The sequence below is a fragment of the Mycteria americana genome, chromosome 11 (genome assembly GCF_035582795.1).
Source record: "Mycteria americana isolate JAX WOST 10 ecotype Jacksonville Zoo and Gardens chromosome 11, USCA_MyAme_1.0, whole genome shotgun sequence".
Lineage (NCBI taxonomy): Eukaryota > Metazoa > Chordata > Aves > Ciconiiformes > Ciconiidae > Mycteria > Mycteria americana.
Window position 1 is genome coordinate 17,936,909 of NC_134375.1, and position 18,600 is coordinate 17,955,508.

Genomic DNA, 18,600 nt, shown 5'->3' on the forward strand with positions numbered 1-18,600 from the left:
CGCTGTGCATTGTGAGTCTTGGTTCTGACTGAGTTCTTTGCATATGGATTTAAACCTGGCATTTAAGCAGTACATTTCCATTGAAGTTAAATTGTTCTGATATTTAATGGTAGTACTGCGCTGTGCACCTACTGGTTTACCAGTCGCGTGTTCTCTGCCAAAAGCAAGATGACAGGGGAAAACGTGTACTGAATTGCATCGGCTCCCAAGCACGTACAAGTGTGTATAGTTGTGTGTGCGTGTCCCTACCTGCCCCCACACACAGCTATATAGAAACACCTGTGCATTCACACTTGTGCTTGATTCCTGTTCCCGTGTATATACAACATGAGTGTGATGGACTGTGCAAAGGCAGCTTGTAAGCTATTCTCATGCATCTCTCTGGTTCTGGAGAGTTATTGTCTGGCCTGATCTCCAGCTGCTGCTCTAGATATCATTAAGTCAGCAAGGGAACAACAAGGTGATGGAAGGGTTAAAACCCTGGGAGTTTCCTAATAACAAAATAATGTTTGGAGCAGAGGTGTCTTACACTGCTCCTTTGCCGCTGGAGGAGTCTGCTACAGAGATGCTCTTTGTGCGGGCAGAGCAGCCCTGAACCGGGGGGCTGGGATGCTGTTTTGGGTCCTACAGCTTTGAAATTCTCCCTGCCCAGAGCAGCACCTTCTGCTGGGCGCGGAGCCCCGGTGCTGCACGGGCTGAGCCCTGCGCCAAGGCGAGAGCCCTGGGGCGCGTCTGGCGCGCTGGAAACCACGGACCTGCCGGTTTTGGAGTGGCCTTCAACCAAATGTCAACCTTTATTGTGTATTTTGTTATAAAAGCATCTGAAGAAAATTTAAAAAAAAAAATTAATTTGGCTCAAAAGCACTTTATAGGAAAAAAAAAAGGCCTGTTTGTAATGTATTGGACTTCTTTAATTGTCATGGTTTGGAAAGTCATCTTGCTAAAACGTAACCACACTCTGGTTTCTGCGGGTGCTTTCAGTAGCGCGGATGCCTTCAGTAATGCTCCTCAATATTTTTATCATACCTCAGAGAGTTATGCAATAGCCATAAAACTGCTGAACTGGTGTTTATACGGTGCTTCACCAGTACAAGGGACAGTGATATGAAATATTTCATTTGAGGTGCTAACGTATCACTTGTACACTGATATAGTTGGTGCTAAAAGTGAGCGAGGCGAGCTAAGCAGAGCTAGCAACCCGTGCGGTGGCTTCCCCGCAGAATTACCGGCTGGGAGTTGCTGCCAACCTTTGTTGCCCGTGCCGGACCATTTGCAAGAACCAAAGGTGTGGACAGAGTTGTGTTGCATTTTGGTGTCGCTCAGCATTCAGCCTCTTCACAGCTGTTCAGGAGCGGGCTCCAGGGCTGCGTCTGCTCTTCTGTGTTGGAAATGCAGGATGCAGTCCTGTGTTTTGGGTTTGGGTTGGGTTTTTTTTTCGCCCAGGAAAAATTCCCTTGACTCTACTAAGTCGTATTAACTTTGGTGGGTTGTCCCTTGCTCGGCCTCCTGGGAGCAGGCGGGATGTCGGGCAAACAGGCAGAGGGCAGGGGCATCCTGCCCTGCCTGCAGCATCTCCTCCCGGCTGCCCGCGGGGCTCGCAGCCCCCGGCCTCCCGCAGGTGAAGGGGCTGCGGAGCCGAGCCCCAGCCGTTGCCACCAAGTGACTTGGTTTTTCAGGTCTTATTACCGAGGTGTCATTTGGCTCTGACGTAGGGGACCCCAGAGCTGTTTGAAGACTGAATTGTATCTATGGGGTCAACAGGGCTTCGTGTCCCTCCTGCAAAATACTCCCCATATATGTCTACCTCGTGCTACTACTGTAGGTAGTAACATCCACATTTTTTTTATTTAGTGTGGTATCACCTGGATTTGCTTTAGCTCTGTCATCGGTTGCAAACACCATTCTGTAGCTGTACATACTTCATCTGTTGGGATGGAGTGTCACTACCATATTTTTTTGGTCACTTTTGAAACAAGAGTATAGTATTAGCTGAAACTTTTCAGCAGTATGGATTTATGTATTTATGTAAAAGTGTATTTATTTTTCCAATATTGTTATTTAATTTTATATAAATATTGCCTACATTTATGATGTTTAATGTTAATGTTGAACAGTGAAAATTAAAGACAAGTAGAAATGTAATCATAAATGAATTTGTATAATGATTTCTTGAGTCTTTTGCTAAAGTAAGATCATATACTTAGTTTGGGTAACTTTTACTAAATTTTCTGAAATGGTACTGCAATGTTCCATCTTTTGACTCGCTTTTATTTTGCTTGCTTTGTTCTCCAACAGAAACTGTCATTCTCAATAATTAAACAAACACAGTTAAAGTGTATGAATTACAAAGTTTGGATAACTAATTTCTTGCAAGCATCTGATTGGCTTAGCTTCACTCAAGTTGCAGTGAAATTAGTACTACAAAATACATACAAATTAAAGCAGAGAGAGTCTGAAGAGTCCAACCCTCAGTCCTCAGGCGAAATTCCGCTGGGATTTTATACAGTAAATAAGTGATTTTTATCTGGCTGGTTAAATCCAGGTATTAAAGATATAATTAAATGAATAAACAGATTCTGTATGTAAATTATAATTTTATAACAGGAGACTGGTGAGATGCCTTGTTATAATGTATGGTCAAAGAGGACTAAGAGGGAGGTGACGCTTTTATTTCCTTGTTGATTTAAGAACATGTATTTAAACACTACAGAATTGTACGCCATGTGATAGACCTGACCTCTTTATTAAAACAATGCTTTAGAAAACATGCAGAGAGTGTCACCAGGATACAGAGAGTGTTTTTTCTCCTCTGAATGCCTTATGATATGAATGCAGATCTCCATACATGCTCTCGAATACCGAGAGGACATCTCGGCCTGTTCTCCAAGAACAAGGGAGATGCTCACAAAGAGTATTTGTTATCCATCGCTTCACTTAAAACCCCAGGCTGAACCCACTTCTCTCGGAGCAGATGTGCTCCTTGCAATAATCTCTGTGAAACTTCGGTGCTGTAGAGTTTACCGTAACATACAGCTGTATCCTGATACAATTTATGAATAATGCTGAATTCACTTGTGATGGGCTTCTCATTCTTTCCGAGTTAGGAAACAGGCACAGATAAGGTAAAACAATTATATCTCCCAGCCCCCTGTCCTGGTGCAGTCGGGTCAGTCATTTGGGCTTCACTGCCCTGGGACAGTAACCATTTGAATTTGACCTGTGGAAAATGGATGGGTGGGTTTTGGGGTTTGGGTTTTGTTTTTTTTTTTCCTAAAGAATATTATAGTTTTAAAAGTAATCTACTTTGTCAAGTACTTATCGCTCTTGGGTATCAAAAGTTCTAGCTCTAATGCAATGGTTGTGTAGCTCTTAGTGCCTGCAAAATGGCGGTGTGTGCTTCCCAGCTCTTTATCAAATGGGCAGAAATGCTGATACCTTAGTCTTTGAAGACCTTTTGATCTAACAACGAAGAACTGGAAGCTTAGCATAAAATAATTAGAATATTAACTGTCTAAATGCCAAACTCTGTTATGTCGATGTGAGTTCAGTTTTGGGTTAGGACAATGATGCTGTATCCCCTTAGCCAGAGCTGGAAGCTGCTGGCATTGATGGCTTTGCAGGGCTCTTGGGCCGCAGGCAGGGACGTAGGTAGCGGCGAAGGGGCTCTGGGCTTGGTGGGAAGTGGGAGGACTGCCTGGCCAACATCCATGCCAGGGAGCTGCCGCTCAGGAATTTTAATCTTAAAATCGTTGTCAATGGAAAGTTCAGGTTATTTGTATTTAATTCTGTCAAAGCCCCAACACATTGTTTACAAAATGCCTTCCCCATGAAGCTGGCTGAAAATAGGCTGTTCAACAGCAATATTCTCCTTGTCGTCGTTCTGATAATATTCTTAGCAGGCAGGATGTCAGCTCTTGCTAAGGCAGAAGTGATAACCAGGGGCAGATTTGGTTGCAAGTGTATATAGCTACTGTTCTCTTCCTCTCTTCTGCAGAAAATTAATTTGCTGTGACAGCAGCATTACTGAGCTTCTGTATGATTCTTTACATGTGTTTTTGCAATAACAAAGCCATCCTTGAAAATGGAGTGATAGGCACGCTGAACTCTCCAGTCACTCAATGATTCACGTTGCTTTTTCTGTCCTTCATTCATATGATGTTGGTTCAGGCTCCGAGACTGCGACAGCAAGTCTGCGTTTCTCTGTAGTGCCAGGTATTATCAGAAAACTAATAAAAACACTCCTACCCTGAGAGCCTGGGGGGGAAGGACAAATGTTGCTGCAGCAGAGGAAGGCTGCACCTCTTCCTATGGTCCCAGCACCCATAACCCAGGCAGAGGGATGCACTGGGTGGCTTGCATGCCTTTAGAAAAACAGATAGAAATAGATGCCTTGGTAAAGATTGAATAAAGCTCATCCAGAACAAAATGAGAACTTGGTAGCCTATGGATATCCCCAGCCATCTGTCTGAAGCTGTCTCCATCTCAGAGCTGTTTACTGTACACTTAGGCTGGCCCACCAAGGCTGTTGTCCCTCTTGGGTTCCTGGCTGTCTCCCCTCTAGGATCCCTCAGACCGACTGACTCCAGGGACTGCCGGTTTGGTGTGCTGATGAAAGGCAAGAAGTTGTCTGCTTTGGTTCCCCAGTCAGAAAAAGGCCTTTGACAGTGCAGACCTCTTTGCTTTTGCAAAAAAAGCAAACCAGCCCCGTTTCAGCCCTTACCTCTACTCCCTGCTGTGTGTCACCCATCCAGAGCATCCCACCACCAGCGCCCAGCTTCAGCCACCCTCCAAAACTGCATGTCCCTGGGTGATAGCTGGGATGGGCAGAGCCGTGCCAGCCGCCTTACCATCCACCTATTTGCTGTCTCGTGCCCTTCTTGGAGCTCATCCCAGAGGGTAAATGCAATGGGGATTTTGTTTGTAGAGTTTCAGCCCATTGCTTCTCCGGGGCAGCAATGATGGATGCTTCTGTGGCTCTTTCCTCAGCTCAATGCCCACCATCCCTGCTGAGACTCAGAGCCACAGCTGGTGGCTCTAAGCCAGTTACAGGTGGGTGAAGCCAGTGGTGCCCAGTTGCCTGGCAGAGGAACATCACTTTATTCCTCTCTTGCTACTCTAAAATCTCCAGTTTTTATTTTCCTTTCCATTTTTGTTGTTTGCCTGTCATCACTGGACATCTTTCATTGCCACTTCTGTTTCTCCTTAAATAATGAGAACTATATAAGTATACTTTTGCTATCAGTTCTGCTGTCTCCTGTTTGCTAGTGTTGTTGATGCTCCACGAGCAGGAAAACAACCGTCGAAGCCCATCTGCTACACTGCAGGTGAGGGACCACCCTGCGGCACTGCGTGCTTAACGCTGTGCCTGCCCTCGACTGCTTTGCTGGATCAGCTCCTCGCAGGACTGATTTCCTGCAACTTAATGCTCAGCTATCGCAATCCACGCTCCTCCCTTGCAGGCACCCGTTAGTCTTTGCAGCCGTTGTGATCTGACCTGGTGGTTCAATCTAGTGTCTTTTAGTCTGATGGAGAAGTAAAAGGAGTGTCCCTTCTAACCTCCCTTGATCCAGTGAGGGAATGCTGGGGAAGTGCCAGGGTAAGGAGCTGCAGAGAACGGCCAGTTGTGTCCGCTCTCCTGCCACTGTGAGCTGGACCAGGGGCTGGACTCAAGAAGGTTATTTTCTTGTATCTTGAAACTTTTCTTTTTCCCCTGCCCCCAGATGTTGCATCTTTTCCCAAGTTCCTCAGTGCACTTTCCCAGGCAGAGCAGGTAACTCCATTAGTATTCACTGATGTTTCCTACCATGTATAGTCCAACCCATGTTTCTGTCCTAACTTACTGTAAAATACTTGCCTTTCTCCTCCCAAAGAAGTACAGTGGCTGTTTGGCTGCCTTTGGTGTGCCTCTGTGGTTGCCTTTTTGCACCTCCCTCTTACCCATTTTCTCAACGAGATGGTCGTTTTCTGGGCTGCGCACAGCTGGCCTGAACTTGAACAACAAGTGGCAGGACTGCTGTTGAGCGATGACTGGCTTCAGTCGTGGTTGGCCCATCCATGGCTGCTGGCTTCGTAAAGTCTGCAGACCTCCTATACATGCACATATGCACACACTCACACACGCAGGAGAAATAAAGCAATGAATAAAAGGGCAATTGCTGGGAACATTTGTCTCCCAAAGCACTGGCTTTGAGTGCAGTGATTGAAATACGCGTTAGACTGCAGGAGACACGTTAGAGCAGTAACAAGCTTTCAAGGATGAGCTGTGAAGTTCAGCATCTTCAAGCCAGACCCCTGAGCAGGGCGTTGGGAGGTCTGTGTGCGTTTTTGCCTACGTTCCACGTTCACGCTGTGTACCCCAAACTGCAATAATTGCCGTTGCTCAGATCCTAGGGATTGCAGCACTTAGAAACAAGGATGTGTGATGATGAGGGACGCTAAGCACAAAGACATTTACTGTGTTTCTAACTTTCCTGGTGACTGATTTGTGCAGTCGTTAAGGAAAAAACAATGTAGTCAATCTTGTTATCTTGTTCCAAAGGCGCTTAATGCTCTATTCATGTTTTAGTTTTTACTCGCTCACAGGGAAGGCGAGTGAGCCAGCAGCATGGATGAAAACCTGTCTGATGCCCTAGACCGTACGCAGGCTGACAAACAGTATTTGATCCCTAGTGCATTAAGCTAAGATTTTTCTTTATAAAACCGGGGAGCAAGAAGCAGCCCAGCGCTCCTACAAACCCCCAGAGTGATGCATACCTGTGCGATAGGGCTGACGTTCCCTGGAGAGCTCTCTCCTTTGTGTTTCACTCCATCCGACACGGAGAAATCCTATTCTTGAATGGGACTTCTAAATGGCATTATAATACAACTGTTCACTAAAAATATGAAGCGTCAGTTAGCCTAGGCTGCTTGCTGCTTCAGTTGCTACTTTCTCAAAAGTGCCACAGCATGGAAAATAGGCTTCATCAGTGCCTTCCACATCCCATTATACCGGTGTCCTTGGGTAGCTCACGCATCTCCTTCTAACTTGAGGAAATGCCATCTAACCCCTGGAGAGACCTGCAGTGGCTGTTTGGGGGCTTTTGCTTGTTTGTTGTTCAAGTTAAATAGCGTAGAGCAGGGCAGGGATGCAGCTTTTAAGGCAGCTTTGTGTGTTCGCAGCCCTGCTGATTTCTGCACTTGGTGAAGTCTTTGTATGGGGTGTAACAACAGGGCAGGGGAAAGAGGGGGAGAAGGTGCTACTTACTAGGTGGACACCATAGAAGAGGAGATGTATGGCTTACCTGCAGTTACCTGCTTTTCTCACGTATATCCTGTGAGGTTTCCCAGCTTGGGGAAATTATTGTATTGACTTCAGTGCTCAGAGCCTTAAAACTTGCAGGAGTCGGAGCCCAGGAGCATCCTTTCCTCTGGGGCAGTCTGTGCTGCTGGAGGAACGGGCTCCAGACACACCAGTCTCTTCTTTCTGCTGCAGCAACACATCAAGTTGTACCCTTCTCTTTGAGAAATCTCCCCCCCACACCCCCTTTTTTTTTTTTTTTTTTTTTTTAACCTGTTATGAGACACCATCCCAGGTCCTTGGCCAGTCTGTGCAGGTTGGTTTGACAGCAGGAAGGTAAAGGTTTAGTGGATTGTTTTATCTCCCTTTTGCAAATAATCACTTGGGAAACTCTGTGCCTCTGCCAGGGAGCTGAGAGCAGAGCAGCTGGAGGACAGAGACCCCGCGTGCACTGTCCCGTGAGCCAGCATATGGGGGTTCCCTCTCGCCCGTGCCCGGGGCGAGGAACGCTCCTCGGGGACACTGGGGCAAACCCTGCTCTTGTGCACGCCAAGGGCTGCCCTCTGGCTCCGGCAGGGCTCCTTGGGACGTTTCCACAGGGGGTTCTGGACAATGTTCACAGGCATACTTGGACCATACACTCCAAAATCCCTAATGTTCGTGTCTTTTTTTCAATCCTCCCATTTCTCTGGGAAGTCAGCACGGATTAAGCGTTTCTAAAGCCTCTTCCAAACTGCAGTGCAACGCTTTGGTTTGTTTTGCTCAGGTCTCTGGTCCAGTTGCCCTCCCTTGAATGTAGAGACCACTTCCCTTTTAAAAGTACAAAAGTCAGATATATTTTCTGGCCTCGTACCAGCTAAAATCACCATGACCATGTGCTCTCAGCAGCTGTATGTGTTAAGGTATGGCTGCCTCTTACAGTTCTGCAGGAAAGGAAAGCCTCGAAGGCTCAGGCATTTTAAGATTTCTAGTAAAGGTTCAGCTGGTGAGGAACGATCCAGGCTTTCCTTGGCGGTGTGTCTTCTGATGTCCTTCGTGCTCGAGAGACTTCAGAGGTACAGGCATCGTACGGCTGTGATTTCAGCATCTGATAGCAGCAGTGTAAGTTATAGTAAGAGCTGGTGTATACTAATAGGATGCTGAAATGTAACTGTGAGGGTGCGTGGTGGGGCTCTGCGTGCAGCTTGGAGAAGTTTGCTGACGCCCAGGCACGCAGCCCCTCACGGAACAGGGGTGTAAAGCGTTGCAGGGCTCTGTCGTTTTTCTGCTTTATTTCATCCAGCACATGTTTCAACTCAGATTGTTGCAAAGGGTGAACGAGGGCTTACTTACGAGCACTTACTTTCCATATAATCCTTAATGTGTGGAAATCTAAACCTACAAGGATTGATTTTAATTTCCTCCAAAAAGTTGCTCCTGGCAGAATCTGATAAAGCCGTTTTTAGTCTAATTCTTCCCAGCCCTGCCTTTGGTGAGCTATCGGAGCATACCTATCGTTGGGAATTCATTTGGTGATCACCGCAGTTTGCATTCATTATCTCAAATACCTCCCAGATCATCGGCTGAAGCACAGGGGCCTGGAAAAGTGGTCTGACAGCATTTTCTGAAACTTTTCACTTTTGGGGGAGAATGTCCCCAGGTTCTGGTGGTCGCTTTTCTGCTCCGTGTTGAGTTTGCCTGTTCAGTGCTGAAAATTCAGGAGAAGCAGAGCCGCTCCATAGCTCTGAATTGCTCTGTGCTGCCTCTTTCCTTTCACCAAGATTTGCTCCTTTGTGCCCAGGGTTGTTGAGTCCTTTCGGTGCCAGACCGACCTCGCTCCCAGCCCTCAGCCTGGCAGCAGCACGGCCGCAGCACGAGCTCCCTGTGCAGAAGAGCAGGTCACGGGCTCTCGCAGGAGGGTCAGAACCTGCGCCCAACCAGCCAGAAATTTTGTACAAATTTTTAAGAGCTTTTGGGGTACATATTCTGGTTTTTTCCTGCTACCAGCCCAGTGAATCGAGTAGCAGCCTTCCTATGTTAGAGAGGTCTTAATGAACAAGAGGTACCCTCATCTTCCAAAATATGAGAACGGGCAATGCAGCAAGGGTTAGTTTAAAGCAATTTGCATGTACTTGGTAAAATAGAATAATCTTTGTCATTCCTGAACTCTGAAACAGAAAACACATTTCTGTGGAAACAAAAACACAGGCTTGCTGCTGCGCTGGAGCAGAGCGATGCATTGCAGGAGAGATTTAGCATCGTGTTCTGACCTTTCTGGAAACAGTTGATATGGAAATATTTTTGTCATATTTATTTAAACTTTTTTCTTGCATTTATTTAAACTAGGCAGTATATTTATTTGAAAAAATCAGCAGCATGCCAATCCCCCATTCTTGGCATGTTAACAAAACTAATCACGCAATGAACGTAATACCCTTGCATCTGTGCTCAAATGCTTTGATCCTAATGCTCTTAGGAAAGTCCTTTTGTTCTTATTCTCCATGTAAAGCACCAGGTGTGACTGTGGTGGTTTAGGAGATAATAAAGATAACGAGAGGAAGGTTTACTAGAGTCTTTAGTGTAATGGCTATAGCTGATTTTTTAAATAGTACTTCTCTACTATTTTCTGTGCCACAATCGTCTTGGTTTTTTTAAGAAACAACACAATGTGTTGTTTTCGCACCATCCTCCATGCCTGGCTATCCTCCCACGTTCACCCAGGGGTTCTATTTGTTGCCATGCCTCTACCACAGGCTGGAAACAGCATTTTGGAGACATGTTTTCAAGCACTTGAGGGCAGGCAGAGGCGGGTTGACCATGGGCATGCCCAAGCGCATGTGATTTTCGACCCTAGGAAGCTGGTGAGTGAAAAAAGTCAATACAATACCTTGGCTACACCTTCAGGGCTGGATCCAGAGGCGATTAAAAGGAGTAGAAGGCTTTCTGTTGACTTCAAAGAGCCTTGGATGAGGCAGCTATTCCACAGAGAGCCACCCCTCCGTCCCCAGTACTTTGGAAGTATTTTCGGGGGGGCGGGGGATAGGAAAGAAATCAAGAAAAAGAAAGAGAAATATGAAAGGGGTGATTTTGTCGGTGCTGTTTGAATGTTTTAAAGAAGGCAAGGTCAAAGCTTACCTCATGATGGCACTGTTATTGATAGATACCATAAGCAGGCAGCACCGTTTGCAGTGATGAAGAGTTCTTCTAATGAAATGCAGTTTCTCCAGGGTCTGAAATAAATGATGAGGCTGATGGCACTAGGTAGGTCTATTGCTTCCCGAAGTCACGTGGCGTTCAGATGAAGCCCACTATTAAATTATTTCTGCATGTGGCTCACATATGCTTAAAATCTACATGCCAAATAAAAATTGGAAATACCTGAGACGAATTAGAGGGCAGTTATGAAGTAGACTCTTTGCAAAGGAATTCTCAGTCTCTGATACTTGGTTACATTAGATTATTCAACCTCTCTTTTCTGTCAGTGCAAATGAGATCATAACTCATACGTGCACGAAAGCAAATGGGTGGTTTAGATATAAAAGTGCACAGCTGCCTAACTTTGATTTATATTAAAGATAGACATAGAAATTATTAATTCCAGTGTCTTGGGAAATACATTCAGGTATTAACAAAATTAGGCAAATTATGCCTCAGCCTCTGAGTGCACCAAGGTATGCATGCAGTCTTGTTTGACGGTGGGATGGCGAGATAAATGTCAGAATCGGGCTCCACGCCAAAGTTAAGCATTTTGTAGAAGGGGGATAACAATTTTGGAAATGACTAGCACCATATGAATTGTGAGATCAAATATTTAAACATACTCTTGTTTAATGTCGACTATTAAAAAAGGTCCCCAGAAACGTCCTTGCATTGTTGCACAGTGTGGTTATTCCTCCTTTCGAATAAGTAGTGGATCCAATGTATTTTTTTAAATTAGAGAAAAGGTGCACTAAGCTGTACCAGCTCGGGATGTGGGACAAGAGAGAGTCCTGATCAAGTGTGTGAATTTACTTTTTAGCTTTGGCTGTCACAGTAAAGTGGCATCAACCTGAATGGAGAGCGCTTACTGAGGAACACTTGAGTTTTTGCTAAAGTATCAGTGTTGGCCTTTAGTCCAAAGGTAGTAAATGGATGAAAGTACTAGAAGTTTATAACTGGGTTTGGTAGGATTTGACATCTCCTTCTTGCTGCTGATGTTCATTGCCTGGGTAGTGCTGTGATTTAAAATAATCACAGCTGCCAATACATATGCTAATTTCTGTTCCAATGGATCTTCCAGAGCTGCTACGTATATAAATTGTAGTTTTTTAGGTTTCAAATGTATTCATAGGCTGGGAAGAGCTTGGGCTGTAATTTATTTCTTAGGAAATATACTGATGGAGTGGCTCCAAAATGAAGGAAGAAGCCTCATCTCTGCAAAGAAAGCAGAACGTTTTATATTGAGAGATGGTTGAAACACTGTATTTGTGCTCAAGGATTAAACCAGGATGCTTGTGACATAGCATGTAATGACTTGCATAACATGTAATGAAGAAATTGAAGCTGAGTCTCTGGGTGCATCATGCTGAGTAAGAGGCTTGTTCTACACGAAACTGTCATATTAAATTCTTGTCGTGATTCCAGACCCCTTTGATTCCTAAATCTTTTGGAGGAGACTAATCTGAAATCAAAGTGAAGTTGCTTGGGGTTTGCATGCCAGAAGTGGTCACATTTGAAAAAGTTCAGTGAACCTGCAGAGGGAGGTTGAAATTAGTTGCTTCGCTACAAAGCTTACAGCTAACATACCTGCTGATTTGCTTTTTGCTTTGATTCTTCAGGCTCTGCCTTCTTGCCACCTTCTGAGTTGTTTTCAAAATGCATAAATCTTAAGGATGAGCATGTCCTGGTTTCAGTCTGTTTAGTTAAAAAAAAAAAAAAGAAAGTAAATCAGCCTACGCTGGTAAAACAAACATGAGCTTTAATACCAAGGGCATGGAAAGGCTGCATTTTCCTCTTCTGCCTTGTCCTTTGTGCAGTTCCTTCCCTCTGTGAAGGTGTATACCACCGCGCTTTACTCTCCTGATTTACCAACACTTGACCTCCCTTTGTGCCAAGGTAAATGGAAATGGTTCCTTTCAAGCTCTTCTAAGTAGATACTGAGGGGTCCTGCCTTGATGCCTGTAAGATGACTCTGCTCCTTTGAAACCACCGGAGCAATGCCAGGAATCCAGCCTGTTATCCCTGCTGAATGTCAGCTGCTTTCTCTATTTTGATATTGGCATTTTGGGGGGCTTTGACCAAGAATATCACGCAATATTAAGTGCAAGTGGGAGCATTTCCAGCAGTTAAATTCTGCCCTTCCCTATCCCCCTCAAGCTTTGTGTAGGCTGCTGGGGACCTGGGGATGTGCTTTTTGGTCCAGTTAAAAGAAAATGCCCTGGGTAGCCACGGCCCGTGTATAACCGTGTAGATGGCCCTGCGTGGAAGCTGATCTGTTGTTACTTTATATTTACAGTGTTCTGTCTCCTGTGGAAGGGGCCAAAAGCACCGCAATGTGTACTGTTTGTCAAAGGAAGGGAGGCATGTAGAAGAAGATTATTGCAAGCACCTTGCTAAGCCCAATGTGCAAAAGAAATGCAGAGGGGGCAGATGTCCGAAGTGGAAAGCAGGAGATTGGGGACAGGTGAGATGCGTTGTATACCCTTTTGCACCCTTTGATGTTCTTCCTCCATCCAACTGGTTAGAAGCTCTTTTTCCCATCACTTCTGTCCTCTTGAATTTTTCAAGGGTAAAAGTTTTGGGCCAGATCCTCAGGTGGCATAAAACAGTGTAGCTTCATGGATAGCAGTGGAGCAGCACTGATTTGTACCAGCAGAAAACATGGCAACTTGCTTTTAGTATCTAACTGAAAGCAAATTCCTTAGTATATAATATTAAAGAGAACCTACTATTTATTCATTTTTTAATATCGTTATTATTTAACTATGTCAGATCCCAAGCAAAATCTTCCTTAGTTTTGAGAAATCTGAAATGAATTTTATTATCAGCTTCCTGGAAAAGCCTAAAGAACAATCCAAGCTGTTGATTAAAAATGCTTTTCACTACCTTTTGTTTCTTAACAAGCTCATCAGTTAATTTTGCTTCATTAAAAAGTCAGACACTGATGCACAGAGCAGAGGCTTCTGGAAATGTGAAAGTGCTTGGAGTTATTAAGCAACTTGTTTGCTGAAAGCATAGCTTGAATCCTTGTTTTCCTGAAAATTATGTCTTTGTCATCACCTTGAATCTACTGCATCACATTTTTATCTCTGAACCTCACTTTTCCCCCTACCTCATTAGTGTGCTAATCAGCAGAATTATTGAAAATCCCAGACTAAACGAACTGTTACTTGTAAAACATCATGTTCTCTTGCGGTCTGTCTTCCAAATTAAGGTACAAAACACCAATTCTCACCGTATGCGAGTTCTCTGAAAGATAAACTATTAACATCGCTACAGGCACCCGTGCAAATGTTAGGACTAGGGCAGCATACTCTTGTTTAATGTCGGCTATTAAAAAGGACAATAAACCCACTGATGTTCTATGATTGTTTTCACACTTGTATTTTTTTTTTTAATGCTTACCTTTGCATTTATAGGATAGCAGTATTTGCCGTTACGTGTGTAAAGGGCTAAGCGTGCATTCACCATGGAGGTTCAGTTACTGAGGTCTGGGTCCTTTACCTGAGAGATGGCTGGGAGCACCCAGGTAGCCCTGCGTAGCCCTGTGAAATGCACAGTACTGCTCCCATACTGAACATTAAGTCGATATTATTACCTTTATTACCTGCAGGACTTAAACCTCAATTTTATACAGGAAGCTAGACTGAAAAGAAACGCGAGGCTATTAGATAGTCTTGTCATATCTGATTTGCACCTTATTTAAAGTGACTGCTCCTGAAAGCAATTTTTTACAGCTAATAATTGTAAACATAATAATGTAATGGTCTGTCGATTGCGTTAAAATACGCTAATGTTAATTGATAAAAGTAAGTGTTTTAAAATTCCCAACATTCCACCGCATGAACAGAGTTAATTTTATGCAAGTGGAGAAAGAAACCCAAGTTAATAGGAGGATGCGGTGATTTATGGCCTGAGGTAATCTCTTGTGACTAGGCAATTAAGGAATATTTGTATGCTAATGATAAGACTAAGAATAGGCAGCGCATTTCCAGCGTGCGGGGTAGCTCCTCAGCCCAGGTCCCTGATGCTGTATGTGCTCAGCCAGCCGGCTTCTTGCTTGGGGAAAAAATAAAGGGGTAGAAACACCCATTCAGCAATATCAAACTGGGCTTTGTAAAGCCGCATGAAGTGCTCTGACATGGCTTCCTTGCGTCCTGATCCTCACTCGTGCTGGCAGCATTGCTTTGCCTGCACAGATGAAAAGCGGGGCTGTCAGAAGCTCGGAGCACCGCCGTGGCCCTCCCTGCCAGAGGTGTGCAGGGCTCGCACGGCTTTGCAAAAGATTTAATACCTCAGAGCCGAGGTGGATTTAGGTGCTGAACTTCTCATTAGGACTAAGAAACAGGCAGGGGTTTGGAGCTCTGGATACCCAGTAGGTCAGGATCTCCACGGGCACCGAAACTCGGTGTCACCTTCCCCGTCACCGGTGACACTGTTGAAAGTAGGGAGCCATGATCAGTTTGCACTTAGATACTATGAAAAAAGCTTTCTGAAGGTCTAATTGCCTCCGAAAGATAATCCTAAAGCTGAGCTGCTGTGAGCTGACTGCCTTTTGTCCTGGGTAAACCAGCAAGGGTCTGTGTGACAAATAAGGCAAGGTTTTCCCATAAAAGTGCATCTTCCTTGTCACCATATATGCACAGGACCTGTTGCATGTGCCTTTAGGTTTTTTCCTTTTCCTTTTGGAAAAAGGAATGATTAAAAAAATCAGGATTAAAAAATACAGGAATGGTTTAAAAATGAATCCCAGCCGGCTGAGCCAAGTGCTCTGCTCTCACGTCTTTTTCTCCGTGGTTGGTTTGTATTCAGAGGCTGGGTAATTCTTTTCTAGATTGTTATGAATCCACTGTCCCGCAGCAAAGAATTTTTAACATATCTGTAATAATCAGGAGGAAAGAAAAAAGGCTTTTTCTCCAGGTTTTAAATGTGCTTGTGTCTGCACTGAAATGTCAGATTTAATAAGTTTGCATCTCCTAAGTAGTATCAATTATGGCCATTTACCTTTCACTTAGCAAAAATACCAATATTTATTCTGCTGTCTGGTATTTATATATCTCAGCTACAGGCTGAAATCCAGCCCTGTCTAAAAACACAGGTAGAGCATCAGGTAGAGCTTCTCCATAGCCAAGCTGGCGCTCGGCAGTCTGGCAATTGACTTTCTCAGTGGAGAAATGAGCACCCCTGGGGCAACGTATAGACTCCTTCGAAAGGACAAACAGGCTGCCTGGCTCCTGGCATCCCATCGGGGAATATTTAAGTACAGCACAAGTTGGCTGCCCTCAAACTGACTATCTTCTGGCAGTGTCAGCCGGCTGTATTTCCCCAAGGTAGGCACAGGTTGGCTGACAGGTATTCTGGATTAAAATAGCCAGGATGACAACGGTGTTAATACCCACCTTTCCTTGCCTCTGTAATAGAGCATAATGGTGTTATTTTGAAGCCAGCCATAAGTCCAGACAGAGCCATAGCAATACTGATGCTGCGGCGCAGGCAGCAGGAGGAAGCGCCCCGCAGAAGGAGACGCCTCGATCCGCTGGGAAAACTCCGTGGCCCCGACTCGCCAACTTTCCCCCAAGGCGGGTGCAGCCGTTGCCCCCTCCTCAGCCGGGCTCCCGGCTCCCGCAGCAGCAATACGCCGGCGTGGCCGGGCCAGCCCCACGGCAGCCCTCCGGTGGCCCCGGGGCCGGGCTCACCTGCAGCTTCACCTTCTCCGGCCGCGGCCGCGCTGGTGTTTCTTTCTCCCGTGCTGTGGCTGGATGGCATTGTGGCTGCCCTGGGTGCCTGGCCACCAAGTGCGCTTAGGAAGCCTGTTCGGCTAGGAAGAGCCTCCCCTCCATACACTCGTGCAATTAGCCCAAGGAAAAGCTCTTTGCTCGCTTGCTCGCAGCAGCGGGGTTCAGATCTCTTCCAAGGGGTGGTCCAGGACATGGCAGGCCTGGCCTGGGGTCCTGGGGGGGCTCGCTCCCCTACTCTGAGTCCTCCCACCGATTCGGTCAGGGTGCAGCATTTATCCTTGTGGGCTTCAGCAGGGGCAAAGCTTCACCCAGGCAGGCAGTGAAATGAGTCTACGGCTTTGCCCGGTGCCCTGCTTTGCCTGGCACAGCCAGGGACCAGCCTCCCTCTGCCCAAACCCGCTCCCCCCGGGTGTCACACACAGCACAGCCCCCCGTGAAAGAGCCACGGCGTGACTTGCTCTCCCTTATCATAACGTAGCCGGGCATGTGCTTTTTAGGTGGGTGATAAATGCAAACCAAAAGGCATTTTAGAGCGTGGTATGCATCCTGGTGTATATGTTTCTCCAAGTTTGTGGCCATTATTCAGTTTAACTGTCATCTATGGAATGCGTAGGACAAACAGCAGTGTTAATCACAGGGAGGCAGCGCAGCATATGGGAAGCATTTGCATCACCAGTGACAGAAATCTCAGTGCTACTTTCAAAAGTTACACAAAAAAAACCTCCCACCCTCTTACAAATACCTGAAGCTGGGCGAATATTCACAATCAGCTTTTCTTTGGTCCTTTTGGCTTTATGGGATGTTCGGATTGTAAAGCAAACGGAGCATTATGGAGGAATACTCTGCAGAAGAGAGAATTGCTTCCCCGCTAGGCACCGTTTAATTCCCTGCCTTAAGAAGGCTCGCTTTTATGGGTATTGCAATAATAGGCCGTAAATTTGTTTTCTTAGTTCCTGATGTATTAATAAGGTCGCTTATATTAATTGTTAATTCAGCAAATGGTTAATCGTAATAGCTGTGTTTCAAACGCATACCTTTGTTTTTTACATGCTTTCTTCTATAAATGCAAATTCTTTTTATTCCAAATCTATATCATATACTTTAAAATCTAGCCAGGAAGAATCCATACCAGCAAGAAGTTAAGTACTGCTAAACATATTACAGTGTGCAGTCACAACAATAAGAAATGATGTGTGAAAGAAAAAACAAGCTGTTAAAAGCATTGTAGTGTAGATAATAATTTGAAGATGTCTGAGAAGCAGCGAAATTCAGGCTTTTATTGCTGTGCCTAGGAGTGGGGAGAAATGTGCCCACAGTGTAATGAAGGAAACGTGAAATGCAGTTAATTTAAAAAAAAAAAAAAAGACATTTATTTTCACAAACTAACAGTATGCCCTGGCTTGTGTGCATGTGCATGTTTCGATGCATGCTGGAAGAAATCCCAGCCGTATCATCCCTTTACCTCTCTATTGCTCTAGACTTTCTTCTGTATAATTCAAGTTTACTTTTCATTAAAGTCCACTCCGGTGACACTTGTGGCATTTGATATATTTTGAACTATTACTTTTTTGAGCCGAGTGCCTGAGAAGTAATACACAGAGCCTTGCTGCCTCTGGCGTGTTGCGATGGTTTAGCAGTGCCGCTATCTCCAGAGGTTTTTGCAATATAAATCCTGTCCGGGAAACCCTGACCCCACTGAAGCCAGCGGCAAAAATTCCCGCTGGCTTCAGCGGAGCAGGGTTTTCAGCCTGTCTGCTCTGCCCTTGCAAAATTTTTCCCTTGAGCAATGAAGAGCCTCACCTGGAAGTTGAAACGCCGGCGTTAGAGCATTGCTATCGCTGCCGTTGAGCACAGAGCAGAGGCTGAACCCCGGGAACTTACCGTGACGGCTGTGACGGGGACCGCCACTCACCTCCTGTCCCTTCCTCCAGTGCTCGGTGTCCTGCGGCCGGGGCGTCCAGCGGCGCGCCGTGCACTGCCACAGCGGCACCCCAAACACGGCCGAGGAGGCAGAGTGTGACCCGGCCGGCCGGCCCCCTCCGCAGCGGGACTGCCACCTCCCCGAGTGCCCCACGCACCGCTGGGCAGCCGGCGAATGGCAAGCGGTAAGCGGGGTCCCCTCCTCCGCCCGTCCCTGGGGTCACATCGCTTGTGCTCTCAAGCGTGCAGCGTGGGATGATGCTGGAGACGGGGGGCCATCGATGCCGGAGATCGCTGCTGGGGGACCGGGGTTTTGGGGTTGCGACCCGGGCTTGCCAAAAAAAAAGCAGAGGAAATGCTCACGCGTGCTGGCTGGAAGGGGAAGCTGAGAAATACCTCCGTAGGGTTAATTTATTGCTTTGTGCTGCCCTGTGTTTGGCTGGGACCTATGCAAATATTGAGCAGGTTTTGGGTAGGGCGGATTTGGGT

The 18,600-nt window shown here is 45.8% G+C and overlaps 1 protein-coding gene across 7 annotated transcripts in view; it reads left to right on the forward strand.

Annotated features, from left to right (window-relative positions):
• The window catches only part of ADAMTS9 (ADAM metallopeptidase with thrombospondin type 1 motif 9), an 85,547-nt gene that overhangs the window by 48,160 nt on the left and 18,787 nt on the right, over window positions 1-18,600 (forward strand). For 5 of the 7 annotated variants that reach the window (XR_012777525.1, XM_075514543.1, XM_075514547.1 and 2 more), the window contains 2 exons: window positions 12,750-12,917; window positions 18,123-18,296. The exons of 1 other annotated variant lie outside the window; for it this stretch is intronic. Coding sequence is in view for 5 of the 6 variants with exons in the window: in XM_075514543.1 (XP_075370658.1) it covers window positions 12,750-12,917; window positions 18,123-18,296 (342 nt within the window). In the remaining variant the exon portion in view is untranslated. The remainder of the gene's footprint in view (window positions 1-12,749; window positions 12,918-18,122; window positions 18,297-18,600) is intronic. One more of the 7 variants, XM_075514544.1, reaches the window with a different exon arrangement.